This window comes from Pseudonaja textilis, chromosome 1 (genome assembly GCF_049901715.1).
Source record: "Pseudonaja textilis isolate UNSWEBS1 chromosome 1, rPseTex1.2, whole genome shotgun sequence".
NCBI lineage: Eukaryota > Metazoa > Chordata > Lepidosauria > Squamata > Elapidae > Pseudonaja > Pseudonaja textilis.
Genome location: NC_141990.1, coordinates 195135951 through 195163311, shown reverse-complemented (window position 1 = coordinate 195163311; position 27361 = coordinate 195135951). Strand labels below are relative to the sequence as shown.

The 27361-nt window shown below is 41.8% G+C and overlaps 1 protein-coding gene across 7 annotated transcripts in view; it reads left to right on the top strand.

Moving 5' to 3' along the window:
• Positions 1-27361, top strand: part of PKP4 (plakophilin 4) — a 144405-nt gene that overhangs the window by 15813 nt on the left and 101231 nt on the right. Inside the window, exon 1 of one of the 7 annotated variants that reach the window (XM_087920165.1) lies at positions 10740-10868. The exons of the other annotated variants lie outside the window; for them this stretch is intronic. Within the exon in view, the coding sequence (XP_087776291.1) occupies positions 10829-10868 (40 nt within the window). The 5' untranslated portion in view covers positions 10740-10828. Of the gene's footprint in view, positions 1-10739; positions 10869-27361 lie in introns of those variants that run through there. 7 annotated transcript variants of the gene reach the window in all.

The following is a 27361-nucleotide window of genomic DNA, read 5'->3' as shown; positions in this document are numbered from 1 at the left end:
GGCCATTTCTCAAGGGGTAGTCTACACCCTGAGGGGGAGGAGCCACTCTTCTTCCCCAAGATCTGATCCTCAACCATTGCAGCCAGTGCGATACCAAGCCTCCATGGGTTTCTCCAGGCACCAGAGGGAGGTCTCTCTGGCCTGCTCCATCAGGAGCAGGGCATCCGGGATGGAGGAGGAAGTTCAGGGAGAACAGGGATTCTCAGAAAATGAGGACTTATCACCCGATCCACCCCTGTTCACAGGTCTGTTTAGGCTGGGGCTGTTTAAATCCCTCCTCCACAAGGCTAGGAATACTGCCCAAATTGATCCTCTGCCCCCTATCCCAACTACTTTACCTGATACTCAGGGACCTAATAGTGGGTTTTTTTTCCTGAACCTATAATTCTCCAATAGGAGATTCCTTGTCCCAAGTTATTTTTGGTTGTAGTTCAGAGGCAATGGGCACAGCCAGGATCTTTTTCCACTCCAGGGGGTAATGATAACAAGTTTTTCAATATGGCTCCTCTTCTCTCCGAGTCACTACAACTTCCCCCTTTGGATGAACCTTTGGCGTCCTTGGTCTCTTCTTCTGCCATATTTGGCAACATAGCAGAGGCCCTTAAAACAGAAGACAAAAAAGCAGAACAAAATTTCCGCAGAACACACCAGGCCAACGCCTGGGCGGTCAAAGCAGCTTCAGCCACCTCCTTTTTCACTAGAATGTCCCTTTTCTGGCTCCGCCAATTACAGGCTAGGACTCCCCCTGAGGAAGTCAGAATGCATCAGGACGTTAACAAACTGGTGGCAGCTGCTAAATTTGCAGCCAATTCCTCCCTGCATGTAGCCCAATTTTCCTCCAGAGCCCTGGCTTCCAACATCACTTCTTTGTCTGCGGCTAAAACAGTGGAAAGCAGGTGCTAGAACCAAATGGAAAGTGGCCTCTGCTCCCTACATGGGTTCTTCCTTATTTGAAGAGGCCTTACATTCCTTTATAGTGGAGAATAAAGATAAGAGGAAGCTGTTCTCCTCTCTTACCAGGAGGGCTGATAGCAGGTCTCATTGGCAGCCATTTCACCCCTTAGACTCAGGCCAGGAATTCTCACAATTCCAAAGGTCCTACTAGCACAGATCAGATGGACCCACAGATAGAGCGGGATTTTGAGATAGAAATAAACAATAGTTTCAATCTAAACGGCCCTTTTGTGGCACAGGAGGTCATCCCTACCATCAATCCAAATGACTGCCGGACCCTTCCTCTCATTGGCGGCCAACTGGCCCTATTTGCAGACCAATGGGAGACCATCACATCCGATTCCTGGATCCTGAAAACACTGCGATTTGGTCTCACCCTGGATTTTCTGTCCACTCCTCCGTGGACCTTTACCCATTGCCCAACTTCCAAGAACCACTTAAGGAAAAAACTCATGGACACAGCTGGTCATCCAGACCATCGAGCCGGTACCAGAGGACCAGAAGGGCACGGGTTTTACTCCATTCTATTTGTAGTTCCCAAGTCCTCGGGAGGATGGAGACTGATCCTGGATCTCAAAAAGCCCAATGCTCATTTAGAATACAAGAGATTCAAGATGCAATCTGTGCAGTCCATCTTGGAAGGCATGGGGGGGGGCAATCTCCTAACGTCAATCAATCTGATGGAGGCTTACCTTTACATCCCCATCTACCCCTCCCATCAGAGGTTTCTCAGGTTCTATTACACAGGGGGCCATTATCAATACAAGGCCCTCCCATTCGGACTGTCATCGGCCCCCAGCACCTTCACAAGGGTGCTGGCAGCACTGGCCGTGCACCCAGAACAATCCCGGTGCATGTCCAGTGCTATCTGGACAACATCCTTATCCAGTCCAGTTCCATCCAACAAGCCAAATCAGACCTAACTTACACAATCCAGGTCCTACAGGACCATGGATTTGCAATCAATTTACAGAAAAGCCAGCTAATACCCTTCACCCGCCTTCTTCATCTAGGTGCGGTGATAGACACAAATCTATGTGAGGTATATTTGTCCCAGGAGCATCAGGACAGCATCAGGTCCTTGATCACACAGGTCACAATGGAGCAAGCGGCTCCATTGGTGGTGCTTTCCCAACTTCTGGAAAAATGAATCTTGTGCATAGCCATAGTACCATGGGCCCGATTGCACACCAGGCCTCTCCAATGGTTCCTCTTACCGTTTCAGAGAGCAGGCACCAGCACCTCCAACGTCAGGGTCCGACTCCAGATGTTTTCAGATCCCTCAGGTGGTGGATTTCCCCAATGATTACCAAGGGGTCCCTATTCAAAGAACCCAATCACATCACAGTCACTTCAAGTGCGAGTCTGGTGGGATGGGGAACCCATCTACAGTCCCAGATTGCACAGGGTCAATGGTCCACAGCGGACCTTCAACACAACATAAATTGGTTAGAACTGAGAGCCATTTACTTAGCTCTAAAACACTTCCAAAGAACAGTGAATGGCCAACACGTGCTGATCCTAATGGACAATGTGACAGTCAAAGCACACGACAATCGCCAGGGAGGGTGCCATTCCAGATCCCTCATGTCCGAAACACAGCAACTGGGAATCTGGGTAGAGTCTCACCTATTGTCAGTCAAGGCAGAGCACATATTGGGGATAGCAAATGTCCAGGCAGATTACCTAAGCAGGACCAGGGTGGACAACTCTGAGTGGCGTCTCCATCCAGATCTGTTCCAGGACATATCTCAGAGTTTCGGGAGGCCAGTCCTTGACATCTTTGCCATTTCATCAAATACCCTTCTCCCCCGATTTTACTCCAGATTCCCCTCACTGGCGCACAAGGGATAAATGCCCTTCACAGCCGCTGGCCCAAAGGCCTCCTCTACGTCTTCCCTCTTCTTCCCCTCATACCGTGGGTCATAAGGAAGGTACTTCTAGAAGAGGCAGAAATCATCCTCATTGCCCCTCACTGGCCCAGGCAGTCGTGGTATGTGGATCTAGTGAGCCTGTCAGTGTCTCGCCCTTGGAGGATCCCCCAGGACAGTATATCTCTCAGCCAGGGGGTCTTGGAACACCCGGAGCCTCAGTGGCTCCAATTGACCGCCTGGCACTTGAGAGGAGGATCATGAGGAGGGATAACTTTTCAAGAAATGTCATCAAAATGATACAAGCTTCCAGGAGCCCTTCCACAAACAGAATATATGATGCTACCTGGAAAGCATTCCATCAATGGCGTACCAAGAAGGGCACGGATCCACTTGTGGCCTCAGTGCCGCAGATCCTGGACTTTCTACAAACAGGGCTCAACAAGGGGTTCTCCCCTAGTACGCTACACAGACGGGTAGCAGCCCTGTCCACCATGTTGCACTACGGGAAGAGGAATTCTTTAGCTCATCATCCGGTTGTCTGCTCCTTCCTCAAAGGAGCTGTCAATCTGATACCACTAACAATCCACAGATATCCTTCTTGGAACCTGTCTACAATGTTACAAGCCTTACTCAGGAACTATTTGAACCTCTTCAATTGGTAAGCCTACACTTTTTAACATTTAAAGTTGCCTTCATTACATCGGCCAGGCGCACATCAGCATTGGCAGCTCTTTCCATCAGGGAAGACCTCTGCACTTTCCACAACAACAGGGTTGTCCTGCGCCTCGACCCCTCCTTCAAAGGTAAACACTCATTTCCATAGGGCTCAGGAAGTCATTCTTTCCGACTTTTGCACTGTTCCTTCACACGACAGAGATCACAGATGGCACAAATTGGATGTTCGGAGGGCTCTTCACAGGTACCTCAAACGTACATCAACGTTTCATAAACCGAGGCCCTGTTCGTCTCATTTTAGCCATCTTCAACAAGCACTAAAGTATCTTCTTCAACTATAGGCCGCTGGATCAGGGCTTGTATAGCCAAGGCCTACGAGACCCAGGCCCCTCCAACACCCAGACGGGTAGCAGCTCACTTGATCAGAAGTGCAGCTACTCACTTGAGGACATCTGCAGGGCGGCTACATGGTCCTCCCAGTCTCCATTCGTAAAGCACTACAGACTGGACAGATACGTCTCAGCAGAGGCGGCCCTCGGCAGAAATGTGCTACAGCAAGTGCATACAGACGGGAGTACACAGGACCAGACTTCTTCCCGCCCATAGGGACTGCCAACTTTGGTATGTCCCATATGTGTGGATTATCTTAAAGGCATGCTGGAGAATAGGTGGTGGCTTACTTGAACGCAGTTTCTCAGCATGCCTTGAGATAATCCATCCCCACCCTGACAACCGTCTGGTCTAGTGTCCAGGTGGGAGGCATAGCCAACGCCATAGGAAGATTATCAAAATGGCTGCACCTACATAGTGACTGGGGCTAGAGGGCTTCCTGCCCTGACAAGAAGAGGCATGGCAAAGATTGATGACTCAGTCTCTGGGCAGAAAGGCAGATTCAACCCATATGTGTGGATTATCCCAAGGCATGCTGAGAAACTGCATTCAGGTAAGCCAACACCTATTCTAGATTGCTTCTTCCCTTGCTTAGTTTCCATCCATTGTTTCTTGTTTTGCCTTCAGGTGCTTTGGAGAATAGGTTGACACCCCCCCCACTCTTCTTTGTGACAGCCCCTGAAATATTGGAACACTGCCATCATGTCTCCTCTAGACTTTTCTTTTGTTAAACTAGAAATAAGTTGTTAGTAGACAGCCCAAAGTACAGGCATCTGAAAGACCTCAGGCTCTGACATGTAAGGATCCTAGATGCTAGCTAGAAGGAGTAGGAAAATCCCTTGTATTTTTTTAAAAAGGAATTAATAAAAGCCTCACTTCCAAGGGGAACCTGCATCTCCCTGGCTCTGACTGATTCTATCTCACAAGTTGAACCGACAGTATGGAAGTTTGCCACTGTCTTCTTCCTGGACGGTTTTTTGTTTTGTTTTGTTTTTTACATCCCATTCTGATCTGTTGTGTCCCATCCAGATGCTAACCAGCTTTGACTGTGTTGATTGGGTAACTCAGGGCTGCCACTTTTCAAGTTCATGTTGTCTTTTCTCCTCTCCCCAGAGACGAGTAAAACCCCTGAATTGGAGACTGGAGGAGAAAATAAACTATAGTACCCATGAAATCTCTTGATATGCTGTGTAACACTATGCTTTTTTTCATTTGGGTTCATTATATTTGTATTTTTTTTAAAAACACACACTTAGAAAAGCAATCTTTGTACAGAAAGCTTTTAATATAAAATCCATTCAGTTATTTCCTATGAAAACCCTTAAAACAGATTAGGAGAGATGTTAGTCCTTATATTTGAAGCATATGAAATTGATGTATTTGAATCATCTAGCATTTTCCTGAAGCTTTGTGTATGACAGTTTTCTTTGAATTAAAAACACAACTAAGTATTTCTATTTAAAAATAGTTCATGTTAAATTTGAATTAAATTTAAAATGAATTAAAATACAACTAAGTATTTCTATTTAAAAATAGTTCATATTAAATTTGGTGGATTTACTCCCCAACCAATATGGATAGTTATTTATTTCTTTATTTAGGGTATGGTGAATATGGATTGTAACTACAAACTATAAATATCTTCTATCTCTACATGTGTTTCACAACATTAATCATACCATTCAGATGATTAGTACTTGAAAGAGATAAACATCTTCCCAAGAGTCAGGATCACAAAATTGTAAGATGTGTTTTCTTATCCTTTTTTGTTCTACAGTTATTGTTCTCCTTACTATATTTGTTCTTTTTTTTAGGAAGATATGGTAAGGCAAAGTATTTTAATTATGTGGAATTTATTTTTATATTCAAATTTAATATAGATTTAACTTGTATTGGCTTGATACTTTGATAATGTATTTAGCAGAGATGTTGCTTTATTTAGAGGAGGCTTGGTTGCTTAGTTACCTTTTTCTTTTAATGGAAAATCTCCAACAATAATAGTTGCTCAATATTTGTCAGTTCAGCAGTGTACTGTGGAGTATCCACATTTTTATAGAAAAGTTATATCTTGAGATATGTTAAATGGCAGTCCAGTGCATATAGTAGAAAAGGCAAGACTGGAGAAAGGAAACTTAGGTCATTCTCATATCATAGGTGGAACAATCAATTTCAGAGGTGAAAAAAGTGTAATTCTTACTCTTTTTTTACCATTTTCCAATCAAAAGAAATTTACTTAATGTAAGCCAATAAAATCATTTGCTAGTGTAGATTATCTTCTGGTTTTCTCGCAAGATATTAGTAATTTATTAGAAGCTGATGAAGACTGAATTTAACTGCATTACACTAGGAATGTGAATAGTTACAAACTCTGGCATTAACTGTAGATGTTCTTATACGCTAGTAAAATAATTTGATGCATTATTATTAAGAATTGTTGGTCTTATTACAGAATTGTCATGCTGTGTTCTAAGTAATACCTTGACATGACTAAAACACATTAAAATGATGGATTGCTTCTTGAGTAGATTGGAATGATTTCTTGAACTTATTTATTAATAGTCATTCAGTGAGGACATTTATCACAACTTATACAAATTGAATGTCAATGGACTGAATTTACTCAAATCTCTCATTAGGAACCTATGCTAAACAAGACCAGTGCTTTCTCCAATTATCTGTTTAATAAATGCTTACTATGTTGGCATTATTATTTGAAGTAAAATGACTTATACAAATTAGTGTATATAATGCAAGCACGTTTTTAGGTATACTAAATGGAAATTTAAAATATTTGGCATTTTAAAATTTTGCACTTTTTAAAAATGAAGCATTATTAAAGTGGTGAAGCTGGCTGACCCGCCAAAGCTACTTGAACACTTTCCTAGCTGTGGCTTCTTCTCGCTGTGCCAGCAGGAGCTTTGAATCCGGGAGAACACCAAGATTGCACACCAACATTTTTTCAGAGGAAAAGTAGCCCTGTTCACAGCAGCGGATGGTACCTCCATGGACCCATAGGGATTCTATATCAACAGCAACTCAGTTATATTGGGATTAAGTCCCAATCTGTTTCTCCTGTGCAAGCTTAATTGCTTATAGGCATTGAGATTTCTACAACCTCTCCTCCACCTTAGCCTGGGGTCAAGACATAAAGCTAGGTATTAACAGTATAGATAATAATGGAGCCCAAATCAACAGACTGCCTCTCTTAGTGGTCTTATGGAGATATCATATAAGATGGGGGAGACAACTGATCCCTACAGTACCCCATTAGATTTATTAATAGTGTTAATGAAAAAGATCTTGATTGCAAAATGAATGTAAAACAATAATTTATATAATTGCCAGTGCATCCACAAAAGCATTGTTTCTGAATTACAGGAAGTTATTATTTCATTTTACACTGTATTGGTAAGACTCCAATTCTCAAGCACTGTATTCAGCTCTGGACATCAGATTTTGACAAATTGGAACAGTTTTAGTGAAGGACTGTTGGCATATACATGGGGTTTGAAAGAATTGGGAAGAGATAATTTTGAGAAGAGGAGACTAATAGTGGACAAGAAGTATGCAATCAAATGAGATTCAATTTCTGATAACTATGGAAAAATGCTTATAATCATGATTAATTTTGAAATAGTTGAAAGGAGTGTGTGCAACATGTTTTGAATGTGAACTATTTCAGATTCGAAACGCCTCATTCTCAGTTGTAAATAGCTTGTTTCAACTGTGAAATTGGCTGTTTGCAAACATTTTGGAACTGTTTTGATCTCAAAATGCAGTGTTTTGAATTTAAAATTGTTCAGTTAGCAATGTTTTGCACATCCCTGAAAGAATCGCACAGAAAAGATATTGAAAACATTTCTGATCAAACTATTTCCTATTTAAGTGTTACAGGAAGGCCAGTTCTTATTGTGGGTTAGAAGAATTTTCCCAGTAGTAATACCATATTTCCCCGAAAATAAGATCTATCCCAAAAATAAGCCTTAGTGAAGGGGGTGGGCATGGCTAGCACAGGAGGTGGCACATGCAAGCCGAAAGTGTCTGGCAGCAGCTGCAGCCTGCATAGCACAGGAGAGTTGATTACCTGTCCAAGCAGGAGACAGAGGCGGGGGAGGCAGGCGATCCAGATGCACTGCATGGGCCGTGGGAAAGCTGAGAGTCAATGGGCCAGGGCAGTCGCGGGAGGCTTATCTTTGCATGGCAATACCAGCAGCAGATGGAGGCAGAGGCCCTGGGGGGAAGGTAGGCAATTTGGATGCGCCATATGGGCTGCAGAAAAGCTAAGAGTTGGCCGAGGCAGCTGTAGGAGGTTCATATTTGGCTTGCCCGCATAGCGCATTGGGATCGCCTGCCTTCCTCCCCATCTGCTGCTGGTGCCGCCATTGAAGATGAGCTGCCCACAGCTAGCCACCCACTCTGGCCCACTGACTCTCCGCTTTCCTGAAGCCTGTGCAGTACATCCAAATCGCCTGCCTCCCCACCTCTGCCTCTGCTGCGTCCACCAAGGGACTGGCAGGCTGTAGCAGCTGTCAGATACTACCTGTCTTTGCACAATTGCTACCTCTTGTGCGCATGCTGCAGGGCAGGGCACTCAACTGATTATCTTGAAAGTGTGTTTCCCTGGGGGAAAAAAAAGCCCTAGTGCTTATTTTGGAGCCAAAAAGTAAATATATAAGACCAGATCTTATTTTCGGGGAAACACAGGTACTTCCAACAAACAAAGTCAGTGGGAAAGCCAGTAGGACTTGCAGTTTCCACCTGCAAGTGGAAATCACAGGACACTGCTTCTGTATGGTATTTGCCTAATGATGGCAATTGGGACTGCTGCTGTTTTCACAAGTAGACACATGATGTGCTGCTTTACAATTGCATCACTTAGTGACAGAGTCATCAGTCCCCACTTACCATTGTTAAGCAAGGACTACCTGTTGTTTTCTGACAGATTTAATTTGAATTCCCACATAAAATAGGAAGTATGACTAGCTGTTTTTAATGATCTCTTTCACGTATGTTAGGTGATTTATTTTCATTGTGAATAGCTCCTGTTATCAAGAAGATATGTCCAGAGGCTTTGCAGATTCTTCTCTGGATTATGAGGGGTGGGTAACACCCTCACACTCATCACTGATGTACAGTTGTGTTCCTTCTTGAATCAGGAGGCATTTCAGAGAGTCCTTTAGGCACTAATTACCTTATAAATGGACTATTGTAATGGATTTTATGTGGGCCTATTCTTGAAAACTATGAGGCAACTACACTTTGTCTAGAAAATAGTGATGCAGACAATGAAGGGCATGCCCACTATACCCATGTGATTCAGAGCTGAACTGGTTACTGCTTCCAGGTGCAATTCAAGGTATCGCCTATAAATCACTTCATAAAATAGACCATGGCTAAGTTTGTTTATGTCCAATTTTTTTCTGGCTGTCTAGTGAGGTCAAGCAGAATGGGTGCACTTTGTGTCCCTTCAATAATGCTATGCTGTCTGTTGGGACTGAGGAAGTGTACCTTCTCTGTCTCGAGAGCCGCTTATTGGTCCAGCAACTCCTCAGAGATTCATTCAGCTCTACCCTGATGACATTCAGAAAAATCATTGAAATCATTGCTGTCCTCCCACGTTTTGGAGCATACTGCTGGTTAAGCTCTAGGGTATTTTATTGCTATATAAAGTTTGCCTTTTTAAAAATGTAAACTGTTTAGTCATCTAGACTGAATTAAATAAATGAACCACCAACTTAATTACCTTTGGCTGTGGTAATAATCAGATGATAAAGTAATTTTAATTAAAAATATTTTAAACCCTTATAAGAAATATGATAGATGTTAATGTCTTAATTTAGTGCTTTAGAGAGAACGTATAGTAATCTGAGAAAAATTGCATTTTACGTTTCTGCTCTTTTACTTGTCTGACTGTATATGTCATTTTGAATTCTGCCAAGCAAAACTGCACAGTCAGTTAATAAGTAATCACGTAAAAGTATTTCAAGACAAATTGTAAGGGGGCTATACATAAGGTGATACAAAGTAGAAGAAAGTAAGATTGGGCAAAAAACAGTATTTCTTAGAGGTATAACAGTATATCATCATTGGGTTTCCCAGTAAGGTAAAAGAAGCACTACCTGTTTTACAGATGGTGAGAAATTAATTTGCCCTTAAGTCAATTAGTCTAATTTGCACTTCTGGACTAATGTGCTGGTGAGACATTCTTTTTCTACACATTATGAAATGCAGTTCTTGGCCCAGAATTGCATTTGAATAAGCTTATATCAGGGACCATTGATATGAAAATACAAATATTTGAATTTAAAATATTTAAATGTTTAAAAGATATTCTAATACAACTGAATGCTTCGAAAATTTGATTCCCATCAAGCATTCTGATTCACCCATTCTTACTTGGACATATCTCACTAGCTACCTGATAAACACAAGTAAATGGTCATGTACAAATTGTTTCATTTGTTTAATGTGACTCTGTCAGTCTAATTCTCCTCCAATGTTAATTGCTGCTGGGTATAATTTTGAGCACACAAAAAACCCATAAAATGCACTGTTCATTTTAATATGAGTTTGTAAGGGGTTAACAGTTAAAACATCCCATTTCATTATTAAACCAGCAGTTTAAAAATCAAGTGGGATGCACTTAAAATTATTTGAAAATCACTTCCAGTCCTGCAAAGAAGAATTACTGAGCACCTGCTAATTTGCTAAGTAAATTGCAAATAAACACACCCTTTGAAAACAAAGTATATAGTTTATTAAGTGAGTGTATGAGAGACATACGTTGAAATTGTACATGATAGCCAGCTATTTATTCATGACTAATCCTTTCAATAAATTCAGCAGGTTGGGCTAATTCGGAACAGAAAAGGGATCATTTTTTTTCTTTCCATTCTTCTCCAAGCCGTCTGAGTAAAAAGTGAAAATTTTCAGCTATGGCCCCTGTGTTTTGGAATAGCTCTCTCTTCTCACCAGGTTAGTATTATCCTTATTCGACTACCAGGAATTGGTAAAAACAGAATAGTCATTCTTTTATAAATGAATGCCACTTAAAGATGGAATGGCTGTCTTCTTTATTACTATTATGGGTTGCTGTTTTTGGCTGGGTTTTTTGCAATGTTATGGAGTCATTTTGTATGGTTTAAATATGTTTTATATAGTTATAATTTATGGATGCAAACCACTGGGAGTTAGCATAGATTATGTTAATGTATACATAAATGGCATGCAGTAGTTTTCTTTGTGCATGTTTAAAATTCCTCCAGAATTTAATGGCATTGCAAAAATGATATCCCTCCTCAGTTATTTTTGACCTAGATATTCTCCCATGAGCTGTTCAGAGCATCCAGTAGTGGTAGGTGCTTCAGCCTCTGCATGTCTAGGCTGGGCTTAATTTGTGGAATGCTCCTCCTCCTCCTCCTCCTCCTCCTCCACGGGACTCCTCCCCAGCGTTCCCCAGTTTTTGCTCAGCCTCGTTGTGGATAGGCAGTGCTTTTTGTTCTTCCATGGCCGAAACAGGAGTATTACTCAGCGGGTTTGGATATAGTCCAGTTCGTTTTTTCAGGCTTTTAGCCTCCAAATCACTTTACGATCTCCCAACGTTAGCTCTCTCCATTTGGTCGTTGGAGATCATTTGCATTTTCGGGCAGTGCTGTTTCATGCCCGAAGCGGTGGGCGGCTTTGGCATTGCTCCGAGCCCCCCCATCTGCTTGTTCTACCCTCTGCCATTGTGATTCCGCATTGCCTTTCTCTATATTGGCAATAGCGGCGTGGGCATTTTCGCTCTCATCCGAGTCATATCGTTGAGTTTTCCCCTCTGAACGCCATCTTGGTGCGGAAAGCAGTAAGAATTCTTTCCACCCCTTCCCCCGCCATTCCTTTTAGCCACAAGGAGAAGCCGTTGGAGGCATTTCCCCACGTGGCGGGAGTTTGTTGCTGGGAAGTGCGCGTGCGCCAAAAATAACAGCCATTGTTTTTGCCTTTACTTCAAAAAAAAACAACAACAACAACTGTGTGGCCACGCTATTTGTAACTTGAGCTGTGTGAGGTAGTTTTCCTTCCCAATCAGAGATTTTTCCTTCTGATAACCTAAGGAATTATTACACCTCATTTTCTTATTAGATTCGAGGCCATCCATGTATTATTGTTGGCTTAACCCTCACAGCCTTACCCAGCGGCACAACAACAAGCACCCAGGCCCGTGTCCACCTGTGCAGGGAAGCTGTTGAAGGCCTCTCTTTATTATCTTGGCCTTTCAGGCGTTCTTAATTTGGCTGTTTGGATATTCACTCTATCAAGCTGTTTCTCTATTAATTTATATATATATATGTATATGTTCTGTCCCATCTGTATCCACAGATGAAAAGTTCAAGTTACAGAGTTCAAATACTTTACGTAAACAAAACTGGAGACAGAAGATTCAATTGCTCTCTTATCACAGTCCTTTGGCAATCCTCCTAGAATCTGTCCGGCAATTCTGTACAGTTCGTAAATCACAACACAGTAATCAGACGCAAGTCTTTCCAAGGCAAAATTCACTTTGTTTTCCAACAAAGATTATGGAGTCGTACACTCCCTTATATCCTCTAAGAGAGGGCGTGTCAGTCTCATTAATCCTTTGCTGGACGTCTCTTTTCTAGTTGAGATTGACGTCTCAATCTTCTCCTAGTTCTGGCATCCATCCAGCATCCGGCAGTTCCTCACCGCTTGAAACCTCTGACACACTTTCCTCATTAACAGTTAACACCTGAGGTGTAATTGGGGAAGTAGAGGGAGTGGACTCTGAAACCTCCAATAAATCAGGTTCATCTCTCAAATCCAACTCCTCTCCCTCTACTTGCTCCCCTCTAAGTCACTTAATAATGCCGGCTCGAATTTCAGTGCCAGATCTTCTTCATCGCTCGAACCCACATCTGCTAACTGATCAGGTTCAAGTCTCGGAGTCACAATACATACATACATACATACATACATACACATACATACATACATACATACATACATAGCATTCAGCTTTGTTCGGGTATTTTCCCACGTCATGGTAGTTGTGCTTTTAAAGTTGTAGCAATTTCGGCAGAATCTCATCTGCCATCATCAGGCTTCTGTATAGTGTTCATTTGATAGTGAATATATGAACACTATCAGATGAACACTATACAGAAGCCTGATGATGGCAGATTCTGCCGAAATTGCTACAACTTTAAAAGCACAACTACCATGACGTGGGTAAATACCCGAACAAAGCTAAATGCCATACATGTAAATACCTGCGAAAACATTCATCATCTTCAGGCTTGTGTCTTCGGCTCTGCTTCTCAGAGTGATGTGAGCTTGCAGCTGCTTCTTCCTTTTAACTGCTAGTGGGGGTGTGCCTTGATTGGGTGGGGGCTTGGCTGTGTTCTGATTGGGTGGGGGTGTGTTCTCATTGGTAGGGGGTTTGGCTGTGTTCTGATTGGTTGGGGGGTTGGCCGCACTGCAGCTGCATCACTACCCACTTCAAACCCCTCCGAGCCATACATGAAGCAAACTGACACCCACCATGAAGATGCAGCACGACCACGAACTCGAAGCCAAACAGCAGGATCACAGCTCACCAGCTCAAATCCCCCAGCAACTAAGACTAACCTGAGCACAACCAAGCCCCCACCTGAACAGAACATGCCTCCAGCCAATCAGAACACGGCCAACCCCCCAACCAATCAGATTACCACTGATGCCAGCCTGTTTGGATGGGGAGCGCACGTTCAATCGCTCACAACCCAAGGCCGCTGGTCCGCCATAGAACAGTTGTGCAGCATAAAACTGGCTGGAGCTTCGAGCAGTACACCTGGCTCTCCACAGCTTCCTTCCACAGGTACACAATTAGCATAACACAATTGACCGACAACATAATAGCCAAAGCTCACATAAACAAATGGGGGCACACTGTCGAAACATCTCATGTGGGAAGCGGAGCACTTTTGTCGTTAGGCAGAGAGCAACCTACTTTCCATCAGAGCAGAGCACATTTCGGGCTTGTCGAATACACAGGCAGACTGGCTAAGCAGGGCCACGATCGATCATTCGGAGTGGCGCCTCCATCTGACCCTGTTTCAAGAGGTGGTCAGGACATTTGGACAGCTGGTGGTGGACCTGTTCCCCTCTCAACACTCCGCTCCCGAGATTTTTTTCCAGGTACCCCTCTCAAAGAGCAGAGAAGTTCAATTCACTCCGCTGTCGTTGGCCCCCGGGATTTCTGTCTGCATTCTCGCCATTTCCACTGCTTCCCAAGGTCATCCAAAAACTGCTAGACGAGAGGGCAGAGCTGCTTCTAGTAGCTCCTTACTGGCCCAGTTGGCCGTGGTTTGCAGACCTCCTCAGTCTATCCATATCAACACCATGGAGAATTCTGCCAGACAGGGTCTTGCTAACCCAGGGACCCCTTCAACATCTGGACCCTCAATGGTTGAGCAGAGTCGTCTGAAGAGTGAAAAGTTTTCCCACAGAGTTATCTCCACCATCCAAGCCACCAGACGTCCTTCAACAACTCGCATTTACAATGCCACATGGTCCAGTGTCTGCAAATGGTGTACCAAGTCTCGAATTGATCCCATCTTTCCATCTGTGGCTCAAATCCTAGAGGGACTTGACAAGGGATTATCACCTAATACGTTGAAAAGACAGGTGGCAGCCTTGGCGTCAGTTCTCATTTGTGAAGGTCTACTATCTCTTTCCCATCATCCACGCATACGGAGTTTCCTTCGAGGAGCCACAAGTTTACGCCCTCCAGTGGTACACTATTATCCCAACTGGGATCTTAACAGGGTCCTCGTCGCACTCACTAAGAGCCCTTTTGAACCCTTGAAATCGTCAAGTCTCCAATTTCTGACATATAAAGTAGTTTTCCTTGTAGTGATCACTTCTCGTCGTATTTCGGAACTTGCAGCTTTGTCTATCAGACAAGATCTCTGTGTTTTCCATTCTGATCGGGTGGTCCTTCGTCCTGATCCTACGTTTATTCCCAAAATTAACTCGGTTTTTCATAGGGCACAAGAGCTGATACTTCCTAATTTTTGTCTCAGACCATCCCAAGGCTTGGAACTACAATGGCATAGGCTTGATGTGAGGCGAGCATTGTGAATATATATTAACTGCACAGTAACTTTCAGAAAAATGGAAGCCTTATTTGTGTCGTTTCAGCCACAAACGACACTCAGGGATTCAAGGTCTCATCTTCTACAATAGGCCGTTGGCTACGGGCCGCGATAGTGAAAACATATCAGACTCAATCCCTGCAGGTGCCATGGGGCATAACAGCTCATTCAACAAGGAGCGCCACAACATTGGCAGTGTGGGCCACATAGGCACCAATAACTGAAATTTGTTGAGCCGCAACCTGGGCCTCTCCATCGCCATTCATTAGGCATTATGAAATAGATGTGTTTGCATCCGCTGAAGCCTCCCTTGGCAGAAGAGTTCTGCAACGGGTCCACAGGGACCAGGAGGGGTTTCCAGGCCAGATGGAGTCCCTCCCGTACGACAGGCCAAGCTTTGGTATGTCCCACTACTGGATGCTCTGAACAGCTCATGGGAGAAAGGGCGTTGGTACTTACCTGACATGCCCATTCTCTTTGAGCTGTGAAGAGCATCCAGCCCCACCCTTTTTCCATGTGGTGGGGTTCTTTTTCGGCCAATGAATTTGTTAGGGTAGTGAGGACGAGGACGTTTATTTCTCTCGTCTTCGCCAAAACTGGGGATTGCTGGGGAGGAGTCCCGTGGAGGAGGAGGAGCATTCTGCAAATTAAGCCCAGCCTAGACATGCAGAGACTGAAGCACCTCCCACTACTGGATGCTCTTCACAGCTCAAAGAGAACGGGCATGTCAGGTAAGTACCAACACCCTTTCTCCAGTGTCCTCTAGATTTCATATGATTTGTGTAAATACATTATTAAGGCCTTTCTATAGAAGAAAGCAATGAAATCTCAAAATCTGTTATTCTTTTCTTTGTTGTTCTTTTTTGAAAGTTAGTGTTGCTTTGGTTTTTCCTTTTAGGCATACACAATGTCTTCTAATATAATTTACATTTAAATTTGTGGTTAAATTTATCAATTTTACGGTCTCTCTCTAAGATGCAGCATGGTGGCTGGGGTACTAGATTGGGAGCACGGGGCTGTGAGACGCTAGGGCAGTTATTCTCTTTTAGTCCTTTATTGGGAAGTTGAATATATACCTACCAACCCTCACTATGGAACAATATAGTAGATTACACTTCATAACTTTCAGTGAAGAGGTCTTATAATTTTTCGGATTGATTTTAGATGTACCAGTAAAAGAGAATATTTGTAGAACAGGGTTGAAATGAGAGGTCCTTGATGATCTCATAGCATGGTTGTTTTCTTGTAGAAGTTTTATTACCAAACAAGGTAATATCTACTAAGGGAGTGGGGTTTACTCTCATTTTATATGCTAGTGGCCTGCCCAGTCAATGTTGCTGGGAATAGTCTCGGTACTGTTAGCTCGTTTGTCTGAATTGGCAGGTCCTTGATTGTTTTGATTTGTTTACGTCTTGATTGTTGGTCTAATGTTAATCTTGGTGCTAATTTCTGATCATCTGGGTGTTGGTTGCTGTTGAGGTGTTTTGATCGGTAGCCAACTCACCACAGGCAACTTGGTGCAAGACAACTCTCCATGGCCAACTCACCGCGAGGCAACTCGTGGGACAATTTAACAATTCTATTTAATTATTTAAAATAACAATTATTTTAGTTTTTGCCATTCACATTTCATTCTGTCTCTCCTTTTGCATCCTTTCTTTAATGATTCTATTCCGCCATTTCTTTGATATTAGTGTAACTCTTGTCCTGCAGTGAGTTGTCCTGTGGCGAAATGGCTGTGGCAAGTTGATCATGGCAAATTCTCATAGACCCGTTTTGGTCTTTTGATTTCTTTTTGGCTTTTTGATTGTCTCTTGAATGATATGTAGATATTATTTATCTCTCTGTGCCTGCTGATGGGCAATTTAAAAAATTTGAAGCTCAGAGAGCATAAAGAAATCCATGTGATTTTAGATGTAGATATTTCTTTTTACATCATGGAGATCCCTAGAGAAGCCCAAAAGATATTTGTGCCCAAGAACTATGTCTAAGAAAGCCATTTGCTACTGGCAGGCAAGAATGTGTACATTGTACCAAAGCTTGAACAATAAATGTGAGACATGTCAAGCAATTAAAGTATTTGGTAGGCAGTGAGGCTTCATTTTTAATAGAGTACACAATTCCTTCAAATATTTCAATATGATAAGCTTTGGGGAACGTAAAGATTTTTAAAAGAGCTTTGTTATTCAGAGAGAAAGGACCTGGAAAGAAGAGAGATAGCAACTTCTGTGATTTTATGAACAATCTCATGCCCGCACTGACAAAATTGCTACCACCTACACAAGTTAGGAAATTGCTGATTACATGAAAGCAGCTATGATGTCTAGTCTTGCTGTGACTAAGGTAATAGAAATGCCCAGCCTACATTCTGTATCACATTAAAATAGTGTCTTATCATTCTGTCTTTAAGAATGTTTTTATGGCAGTTTTCCATAAAACTTCATCTGTCTTTACTAAGTCCTAGACTACTCTTGGATGCTTGATATTTTTTCTTCAAATCTAAGGTAACCTTTCTGATGTAAGTTTAGGTTAAATAGTTTCTGAACAAATTTGTATTATTGCGATTTCTTACTGCTGCTTTTCCAAAGAATGAATTCTTGCATCTGAAGAGAGTAGGCCTGTGTCAGTCAAGCCAGCATGTTATTAACATAGAACTGATGTAATCTGATTTGCTTATTTATTGCAGCTTATGTATTGATATTGTGGTTCCAGATAGCATATAAGCTATATAGAAGGTAGCCATCAATGTCCTCAATTAAAACCCAATTTAAAAACTTGTACTGCAATAATGATTATGGCCTCTAATGCACCAAATTTAAGCACCAAATGACTGTTTGAAAGAGAACATTTTTTGACATCTTCTTGAAAGCCAGAAAAAAGAGCCCAAGCACCCCTCTATTTCATAATACGAGAGCAATCATTGAGAAGATCTGCTGTCTGATTCATACTTCTCACCTCTTTCAAAGTACATCCTTGAATAGATCCTCTCTAGATATCCTCATAGGATGAGTAGGATCATGTCATGACAGCTCCTAATGTAACAAAATACTGCTCTGTATAGGTATTTATAAGTGGAAATCAGAAATTGAGAAGGAAATAAAGAACTGGCAGCTGAATAAAGTAAAACGTATAGGGAATAAGACCAGACCACGTATCTCAGATATTTGATTTTACAAAGTGTATTTTGAATAGTTTGTCATAGTATTTGGAGAAGGTGGGCTCTTACTATGTAAACTTTCTAGCCAGAAGATTCAGTTTTGCTCTGTAGTCTGCCCTGGACTTGAAGAGGCAGACAAGACCTTCTGAAAAGAAAAACAGTTGGGTACCACTATTGATTGGGCTGCAAGTAGACAATCTATTATCTGGGTGGTCACTGAAATCAATCACCACACAGATCAATCTTTGACAGTGGGCCATTGCAAAACTAAAGTCTGAAGGATTTTACCATTTCTATTAATACTATTTATATTATTAGTTGGTCACACAGCCAGCCAGGTGCTTAGACTGGAGTTGGCATTTTTGTCTACCTGTTGAGTTGTTCCCAAGGATCTGGTATAGGCAGACGTTGTTTAATATTAAAGGTATTGTCATAGAATGTAAGCTGTTTCAAGTAAAGCTGCCTTTTGCCATTTTTGCTATTTTGTGTGATAAATCAACATTGGTCTGCTTGCCTCTGTTCTGTTATTTATGATTCTAGATGTTGTTCTTTCTAGAACTGATGCATTCTTTAATGATACCCTTTTATTGCTTCATTTGTAACAGTAGACCATTATTTCTTTTTTAGCTATATTTCCAAGGGATAAACCACTTTTCTTCTGGTAGTCTTGCATCAGCTGGCCCTTGTTCCTCAGTCCTTTAACCCACTTGCCCCCAGATGTCCAGCACCAGAATACCTAGCCCAATTTTTATTAACCCAGACTATGACTGATCTGGTATAGGTTTCGGTAAATGTATGGTTGAATCTCTGGCATAGCTCAGCTCTCATCCTCCTTGGAGCATAGCAAGCCCCACAACTGCATCAAGGTAATGCTTCGCTGGAGGCTACTCCTATTCCTGTTATTATTGTTATATCACATGACTTTGATAATATCCACCAGTTTTACTGGTAGTGATCTGAGGCTAGATATGAGGATGTACTCATGCTCTACTGTTGCAGGGAAGTATTGGGAGACGGGTGAATTCAGTACTGGTAGGAACAGAAAATTTGATGCTGGAAAATGATCACACCATTATAGAGAAAAGCTAACAAGTTAATAGACTATTTACCTTTGATTGTTCTGGCAGTTCTTAGAATTTAAAGAGGAATTACAATTACTTACAGAACATAGACTTGCTAGTCGGCTTAATAAGAACAAAATCATCCATGATTTGGTAACATATGAAGAAGCCAAAATGTGGTATATAACTGAAACCTGGCAGGAATAGGCTATGTGGGCCCACATTCTTCTTCCAAGATACTGTAATATGGAGGTTTAGGGACTAAGATGGGTGATCAGGTAGCCCTGGTTTATAAATCCTATATGGTACCTTGTTGAGATTCCTATCAGAAAACTGACTTACATTAAATGGATATACGGAGACTCAGGATTTAATTAGCATATTGCCTACTCTACGGCCTAATGAAGTCTTTAAAACAACTAACAGAGCCCCATGCAGAATTGATATTGGAATTACTCAGATTTTAGGGGGCATATTATTTTAATGTTCACTTTGGGGAGGTACCTGGTACAGTCTATGACAGCTGTTTCCATATTTGAATTATAAATGGAAACAACAACCTCTGTGACACTGAATTGCTGATTCACTCAGGTTGTTCTATGACTGTGAGTCCTATGTAGTGTGATGAGTAGATCACTTCCTGATTAAGGCTGAGAATACTGAAAGGCTGCTTGGCTTGATATGGCCTATTAGCTGTTCTTTGGATCTCTGCCCAATGAAGCTGATTCATCATATAGGGAGGTATTGGAATTGGCCAATTCATCATTAAGGCCTCTCTGAGGGATTGCTATTTTGATTAATGGTTTGAACTCTTTAAGAAGCCTATCTTAGATTCCTTACTGATGGATTATTGTAGTCCATTTTTCAAATCTCAGTGATTACAAACTTATGTAGAGAGAGCCATGGGTAGTCAGAAGTTGTGGAGGAAGCAGATCTAAACCCTTTTCAAACTGGCATTAGAATAAGCTATTGGATTGAAATGGCCTTTGGTTGGTCTTGTTAGCTGTTCTTCACCAAGGAACTATCACAAAAGTATGACTATTTCGATTGTATGGAATTTCAGTGCAATTGACCATGGTAATCTTTTGGATTGCATGAGAGATTTGGGAAATGGCATCATTGAATTGTACTTTCATATGGGACTGCTTAGTAACAGGAACTTAGTTTGAAATTTTTAGGGCTCCGATATTGTTTAAATCACTAGACTTAATAGCATGATTTTTGGGGGGGGTTCTGAGTATTATCAAATATCCTAGTGAAACCCAATTCAATAGTTAGTCCTCAGGTTACAACTGCTCATTCAGTGATTGTTCAAGAGTACAATGATGCTAAACAAAAGGGACTTAAAATGGGTCCAGGATGCTGTGGCGGTGTGGTAACATCCCCACAGACATGTGAATGCATTTCAGGTGCTTGGAAACTAGCTTGCAATTGCAATGCTTGCAGTGTCCCATGGTCACATGATTGCCATTTCTGATCTTCCCTGCTGGTTTCTTCCCACAAGCAAAGTCAGTGGGGAAGCTGGCCAGAATTCTCAGGTCCCTCCCTCCCCTGCCAGTTCTTCATCCACCTGAAGCATCCACATATCTGCCTGAGCTCTGTAACACCTGCCCATGGCGCCATCATCTGCCCATAGTTCACACTTGCAACTCTCAGTCACCAGGGACTCCCACCTCTTCCTATGTCGTCATGTGAGATCTTTTTTTAACAACCCGTTCAATCTTGAAATTATGGTGGCTACTGGGACTGTGGGGACTGTTGTCACTAATTAATACAGTCACGTAACTTCTTACTTTACCAACTGAATTGCTTAGCAACACAAAATCTGGTCCTGTTTGCCGTCGTAACTTGAGGACTACCTGTACCTTTTCCTCATTATTCTTAAATAACGGCATCATTCCTCTTGCCTTATTTTAAACATCTCTTTGGGGGGAATTTACTTGGATGGTAAGGTCCTTTAGGTTGCTCTTACCTGTGTGTAGGGGTATTTGATCATTTTATGTTAATTGCTTTTGTTTCAGTTGGACAACCTTAAAAAATAGAATCAATCAACACCTTCCTAAAGGCTAGAAAAAAGTGATAAATTGAAATTGAATCCAGACAAGAGTTGCTTGTTATCAGAGCTGATGCTTTTGAGAATATGATGGAATCATCTTTTCTGTTTGTGGCTAGAGATATAAAACAGAAATGTATGTTGGAACTGCTCTTGAATTATGATCTCATCCTATTGAGGCTATGTCCAGAAGAGCATTTTAATAACTGTTGCTGATGTAGCACATTTGCTCACCTCTTGAAGAATGCAACCTCAGAGCAGCAGTGCACCAGCTGTAACTCCTAGGCTTGTTTGGAATTAAGCTGAAGTAGCAGGGATTAGTAATTCACAGACTAATGATGTCAACAGATTTCAGCTGTCTTCTGTGAAACTGTAGAAAATGACCAAGTATACAAAAAATCAAATCCTGAACAGTAATTGGTTTATATGTAAATGCACACGTACACATAGATTCACGTCCTTCGATTACGGCATATAGTCATACCGTGTTTCCCTTAAAATAAGACCCAGTCTTAATATTTTTTTGCCACAAAAAAAAGGCACCAGATCTTATTTTCAGGGGATGTATAATTTACTGACTCACCTCACAGAGGTGGCACTGACAGCTCCACCCAGCAGGAGCCAACTGCCAGCCCACTTCTTCTGTGGCCACTTGCCGGAGATTCAGAACTTGGAATTGGATTATTGAGATTATTCAGAGGTGATAGCATTCCTGTTCCTAATCAGGAATTTTGCTCAAAAGTCTGATTTCTGCCATTATAGTTCCAAGTAGCTTATTAGATGTGATGGAATATAGTAGTCTGATTCCCAGGAGGGAGGGGGTGCATTCATGAGGAATAAGAGGTAGCTCAGTTCAGATGATTTGTGTGAGAGGAAAAGTGGGAAAGGCAGCCCCACCTTAATCGTTCTCGGTGTATATGCTTGATATAGACAGCAGAGTGCCTTAACGTGGCCAGATTCTGTCTGTAGATGTGGAACAGTTTAAAAAAAATCTACTTGAAAGAATCTCCCCATGTTTTTCTTGGCTTTGGGACTTGACGTCAGATTGAAGTGAAGTCTCTCTGAAAGAGGCCTCACTATAGATAGTCCTTGCTGAATCACAGTGTAGTTGAGATTACAATTTCCATTGCTAAGCAATGTGATCATAAAGCATGATATCATGTGAGTACATCACTTAGCAACAGCAATCCCAATATTCCCTGTTGCTGTCATTAAGTGAGGATTGTTGGTCATTGAGAATCTACTGTACCTGACCACAGCTTGCAATTTCCTGCCAGATTCAAACAAGCAAAGTATTTGCTTTTTGCCTAAGACTTGAATTTCACATGGTATAAATTTGAGTTAATAAATACAGTTCCGTAAATTTTCCTTTTCGGATTTTATGGATTTTAACATAACATCACTACTGATATTGGTAGATATATTATATATATATTGCCCTACCTTTATTATTTTAAAAAATAATAATAATCAGGTGGTGAACATACCTAATCTTCCTTCCTCCTATTTTTTTCACAACACACCTGTGGGGTTAATTGGGCTGAAAGACATTGACTGGCTCAAAATCATCCAGTGATTTTCATGCCTGAGATAGGAATAGAAAAAGTTTTCCTGCTTTCTTGCCTGGTGCCTTAACCATCACACCAAACTGGTTTCCGTTATTGGAGCTTCTCTGTGTTTTGTTAATGGAGCCGCTCAGAGTTGTTGTAACTGCAGGCAAGTGATAAAGCATACCTATTCTTTTCAGAGTAGTTAGTTGTTAGACTCTTCACTCTGAAACTTGCTTTCTTTCATTTTGTCTGTAGTACCTGTTACGTAGGGCAGGACAGCTGTCCCATAGGTCTGTTCATCTTCTAGGTCTCCATTATGTCTCAGTGTGTTTTTGTGGATCAAGCCGGTGATTTTGCTTTTGTGGAAGCCGTTGGCTGTCAGTACTTTAGTCAGAGTGCATAGTTCAGTCTTTATGTGTGTCTTGTTTGAACTATGCACCCTGACCAAAGTACTGACAGCCAATGGCTTCCACAGCTCTTCTTTTATGTATGTGCTTGATTTTTTTTTAAAGGTTTGCTAAATTAAGGGTTGCTTATGAATACTTTAAACTTTGAAGCATGAAACATAACATGAAGAAAAAAAAAGGTGTATCATTAAACAACTTTGAGCTGTAATTCTATCTACACTTACTAGGATTAAGTCTGGCAGAATGTTTTAAGCATCTACTTTAATGATTATAGTTTCACTATGTAAACAAGAAATAACATCTACAAGGGCAAAAGCAAATTATGAGAGCATAAAATAAATATATAAAACTAGTTTCAAAGCAATAATATATTTAATATTGAATATACGCTATCTGATCTATATACCATGTTTCTCCAACAATACGGCCTCCACCAATAGGAAGCCCCACCATGTTTTATTGGCATAAAATCAGATTAAGCCCCTCCCCCCAAATTAAGGCCCATATTAAACATGCGAAATGGGGGGGAATGGCGGGGGGAGCTTGCCGTTAGGAAGTACTTTTGTTGCATGCCCGGATATGGTGCTGCCTGCATTGGTGGGGCACTTCATATCGGGAGACCTTCTGCCACCGTTTCTTTCCCTTCTCCCTTGCTGCCAGACCGTTTAGAGCAATGCCGTGGCATTTGGCGCAGCCATGCGCGGCCAGCCAGGGCTCCTCCCTCCTGTCGCCGCCTTCCCTTTGCCTTCGAAGGTAAAGCCAATTCTTTTAAAAATGACACCCTACTACAACAAAGCCTCCCCTGCCCAAGAGGGCAGCCCAATCCCACATGGGGAGGCAAATCTCCCGGGGCCGCAGCGCAGGATCGGCCCATCCCAGGAGAAGCACCCAGCTGCCATCCCTGCCTGGCGCCGGGCAGAGCGCAAAGAGCTTCACCTGGGGCGCCCAGCACAGGGCAGCAAGGGAGAAGGGAAAGCAATGGTGGCGGAAGGTCTCCCGATACAAAGTGCCCCACCAATGCCGAGGTCAACATCTAAGCTGTCGCCACCCACCCACCCGAGGATGCAAGGGGGAGGAATTAAGTCACCCCCGAAAAGACGGCCTAGCCGTTTTTTCAGGGGTCAAAAAAAAATAAGGCCTGGCCTTATTTTGTGAGAAACACGGTAGTTGAACCAAAATTACTTTCCAACATCACAAAAAGATTTTTTACTCTAATAAAGGAGGATAAGTGTAGAAAATTATTTCTAATTGTTTGATTGAGTGGGTGGAATATAACATTTAGAAAAACCAAGATGATTCAAAATTGTCTCCTTGCACATAACATTAAGTTATGATTTAGTAGAGGGATCTGTTAATCTTTTGATGACTTGCAAGGAACACGAATGTTCTTTTTGGGGACGAAAGGCATCATCCTCAGGGTGATTATTGTAAGGAAAGAAATCCCATGTCATGTGCTTGGACACAGTCAAGCTTTTCTCAGTTTTTTGGGTGGGCAGTCAGAAATCTCTCTTTTTTAAAAAAACACTTATGTCAAGTCTATTATATCATTTATGTTATTTTGTGTTGAACAGAAATCCTCATGCTCAGTTCTCTATTCCCCAATAGCACCTCCGCCTTGTTTGGATTTAACATTAACTTATTCTCTACCATCCATTTTAAAAAAACACTTATGTCAAGTCTATTATATCATTTATGTTATTTTGTGTTACTCATTTCATTGTGTTTTGTGTTTCCCATTGTGTGTTTTGACTAATTTCTGGCAATTATAATTAAAATAGTTTCTCTCTAGCTCATTGTAACTTAATGTTGTTTCAAAGTTTTCCGTCTGAAAAAAAGCCTTTTCATGATGTTCAATATTTACACAGAGTTGCTCGAGCAGATCACGTAGAGCTTTGGAGCGGGGCCATCAGCACTAACTATTAAATTCTAATGAATTATCTGGTATTCTCAAATATTGTCAAATAAATTTGATTATGCACTGGATGATAGAGAATAAGTTAAAGTTAAATCCAAACAAGGCAGAGGTGCTATTGGGGAATAGAGAACTGAGCATGAGGATTTCTGTTCAGCCTGTTTATTGGAGGGTTTGATTCCCTGAAAGAGCAGGTTTGTAGCATGAGAATGCACACTGATACTGATTCACAGTTTTAGCAAGGAGTGCGTTTGCACAACTACATCCAATATCAATCAGTTTCTTGTGCCTTGGCTGTATCTAATTTGATTATTATAATCAAGGTCTTGTTAGGTGTCCTGAAGTCACAAATGATACAAATATCAGTTGCTCACTGATGCAAAGTATAGGTATCATATCATGTCCGTAAAGAGAAATCTGCACTGGTTACCTTGCTTATTGGAAACAGTACAAGATTTGGCCTTCGCAATAGTTCTTAACATTCTAAAGAGCTTAGGATGTGACTATTAGAAGAATATCTTCTCTCATTACCATCCTATCTAGGTAGCCCTTAGGCAACTTTGTCTGGGCTTGGAAGCTAGACAAGTTCAGGATGGGTTAGTATTTAGATGAGAAAATTCCAGAGTAGCAGGTTGGGCTGGGAAATTGAGAAGCATTGCAGATGAAGACAATGGGAAACCATCTCTCTAGTGCTGCCAGGAAAATTACATCAATAGTTTCCATAGACTTCCATGAAATCATCAGGAGTTAAACTTGACTATTAAGGAGGACCTTTATCTCTGTGTTTAAATATGGAAAGGCTCTTCTTAGATTGCCACAGCTGGCAAGGGCTCACTTTTCAGGCACAGGAGGGAAATTGGATTAAACATTAGAATTAAAGTTTATTTAAAATTACTGGATTTTCTTGTGTTTTTATAAAATATGTATATTTTATTAGCTGCCTTCAATAGCTAATTCTAAAAATCAGATGCAAGTAATCCTCAAGTTACAAGTGTTCCCTTAGTGAATGTCAAAGTTATACAATAAGCTCTCCCTAGCATTTACGAACAAGTCCCGAAATTGTGAATATTGCAGCACCATGGTAGTTGTTCACTTTTATGAATGACCGCAGAGGCTCTGCAACATTCACTCCACTTATCCCCCCAATCCTGGCTGGACCTTCACAGGTACTTCGTCTGCGGAGACTCACTTACCTTGTGAAGATCTCTCTGTCACGGTTTCTTTGCCTGCTTCATTGCTTCAGGCTTTCAGTGCATTTGCAGAGAACAGAGGCCTAACATACTGCAAGATCAGTAGCGCATGATCTTGCACTTTAGGCCTCTATTCTCTGCAAACTGAGGCTTGGATGTTTGCAAACAGAGGGAAGACTTCTGTCCTTCAGGCCTTTCCTCTTTTTGCCATTTCCTTGCCAAAGCTTCCCTTTTTGTCACCAGAGGCCTCATCAAACAGATCTCCGGTGAGAAAGGAGGCCCGGAAGGGCGTGCTCTGGCCTCTGGGCCTCTTTTTTCATTGCCAGAGGCCTGGTCAACCCCAAGAAAGGAGGAAGCAGGCAAAGAAACAGGCTGGAGAGGAGACATTTTCATAAGGCAAGTCACCTGGCATGGTGGGGGGGAAGCAATTGTGGGGACCCCAGGGGAGGGAGAATGAGGTTTCTATGGATCAGGGGTGGCCTAGCGTGGTCTTAAGCAGGTGGCCTGTTCCATCACAAGGCCCCCTATGGCTTTTTCCACCCCAAGATACCTTATATGCACTTAACAAGCCACATATTCAATTATCTAACGCATGGGCGAAAGCAGGAAGTGATCTTGTTCAAAGTACGAGATTCACTCCCATGAATCCTCAGGTAACGAATGGAATGGGCAGGCTCCATTGCATTCATAACTCGAGGACTATATGTATATGCAACCTCCTGCTTGAAGGCCACTCAGTTGCCATTTTGTGATCAAACACATTGGAAATCCCCCAAAGCAAAAAATTCTGGTTGATCTATATACGTAAAGGACAAAATAATAAATAAAAATAGTTATAATTATTTGTCAGATATAATCTATGGTGAATAAAGTACAATAACCAAATTCACATTTGCTTTAAGTTATTTTTTAAAAAGATGAAGGAAGGCAGCTATTATTTAACAATAAACTGCTGTTCGAAATCATGGCATATGATCAGCTTTCTAATTGTAATTGTGGAATTAGG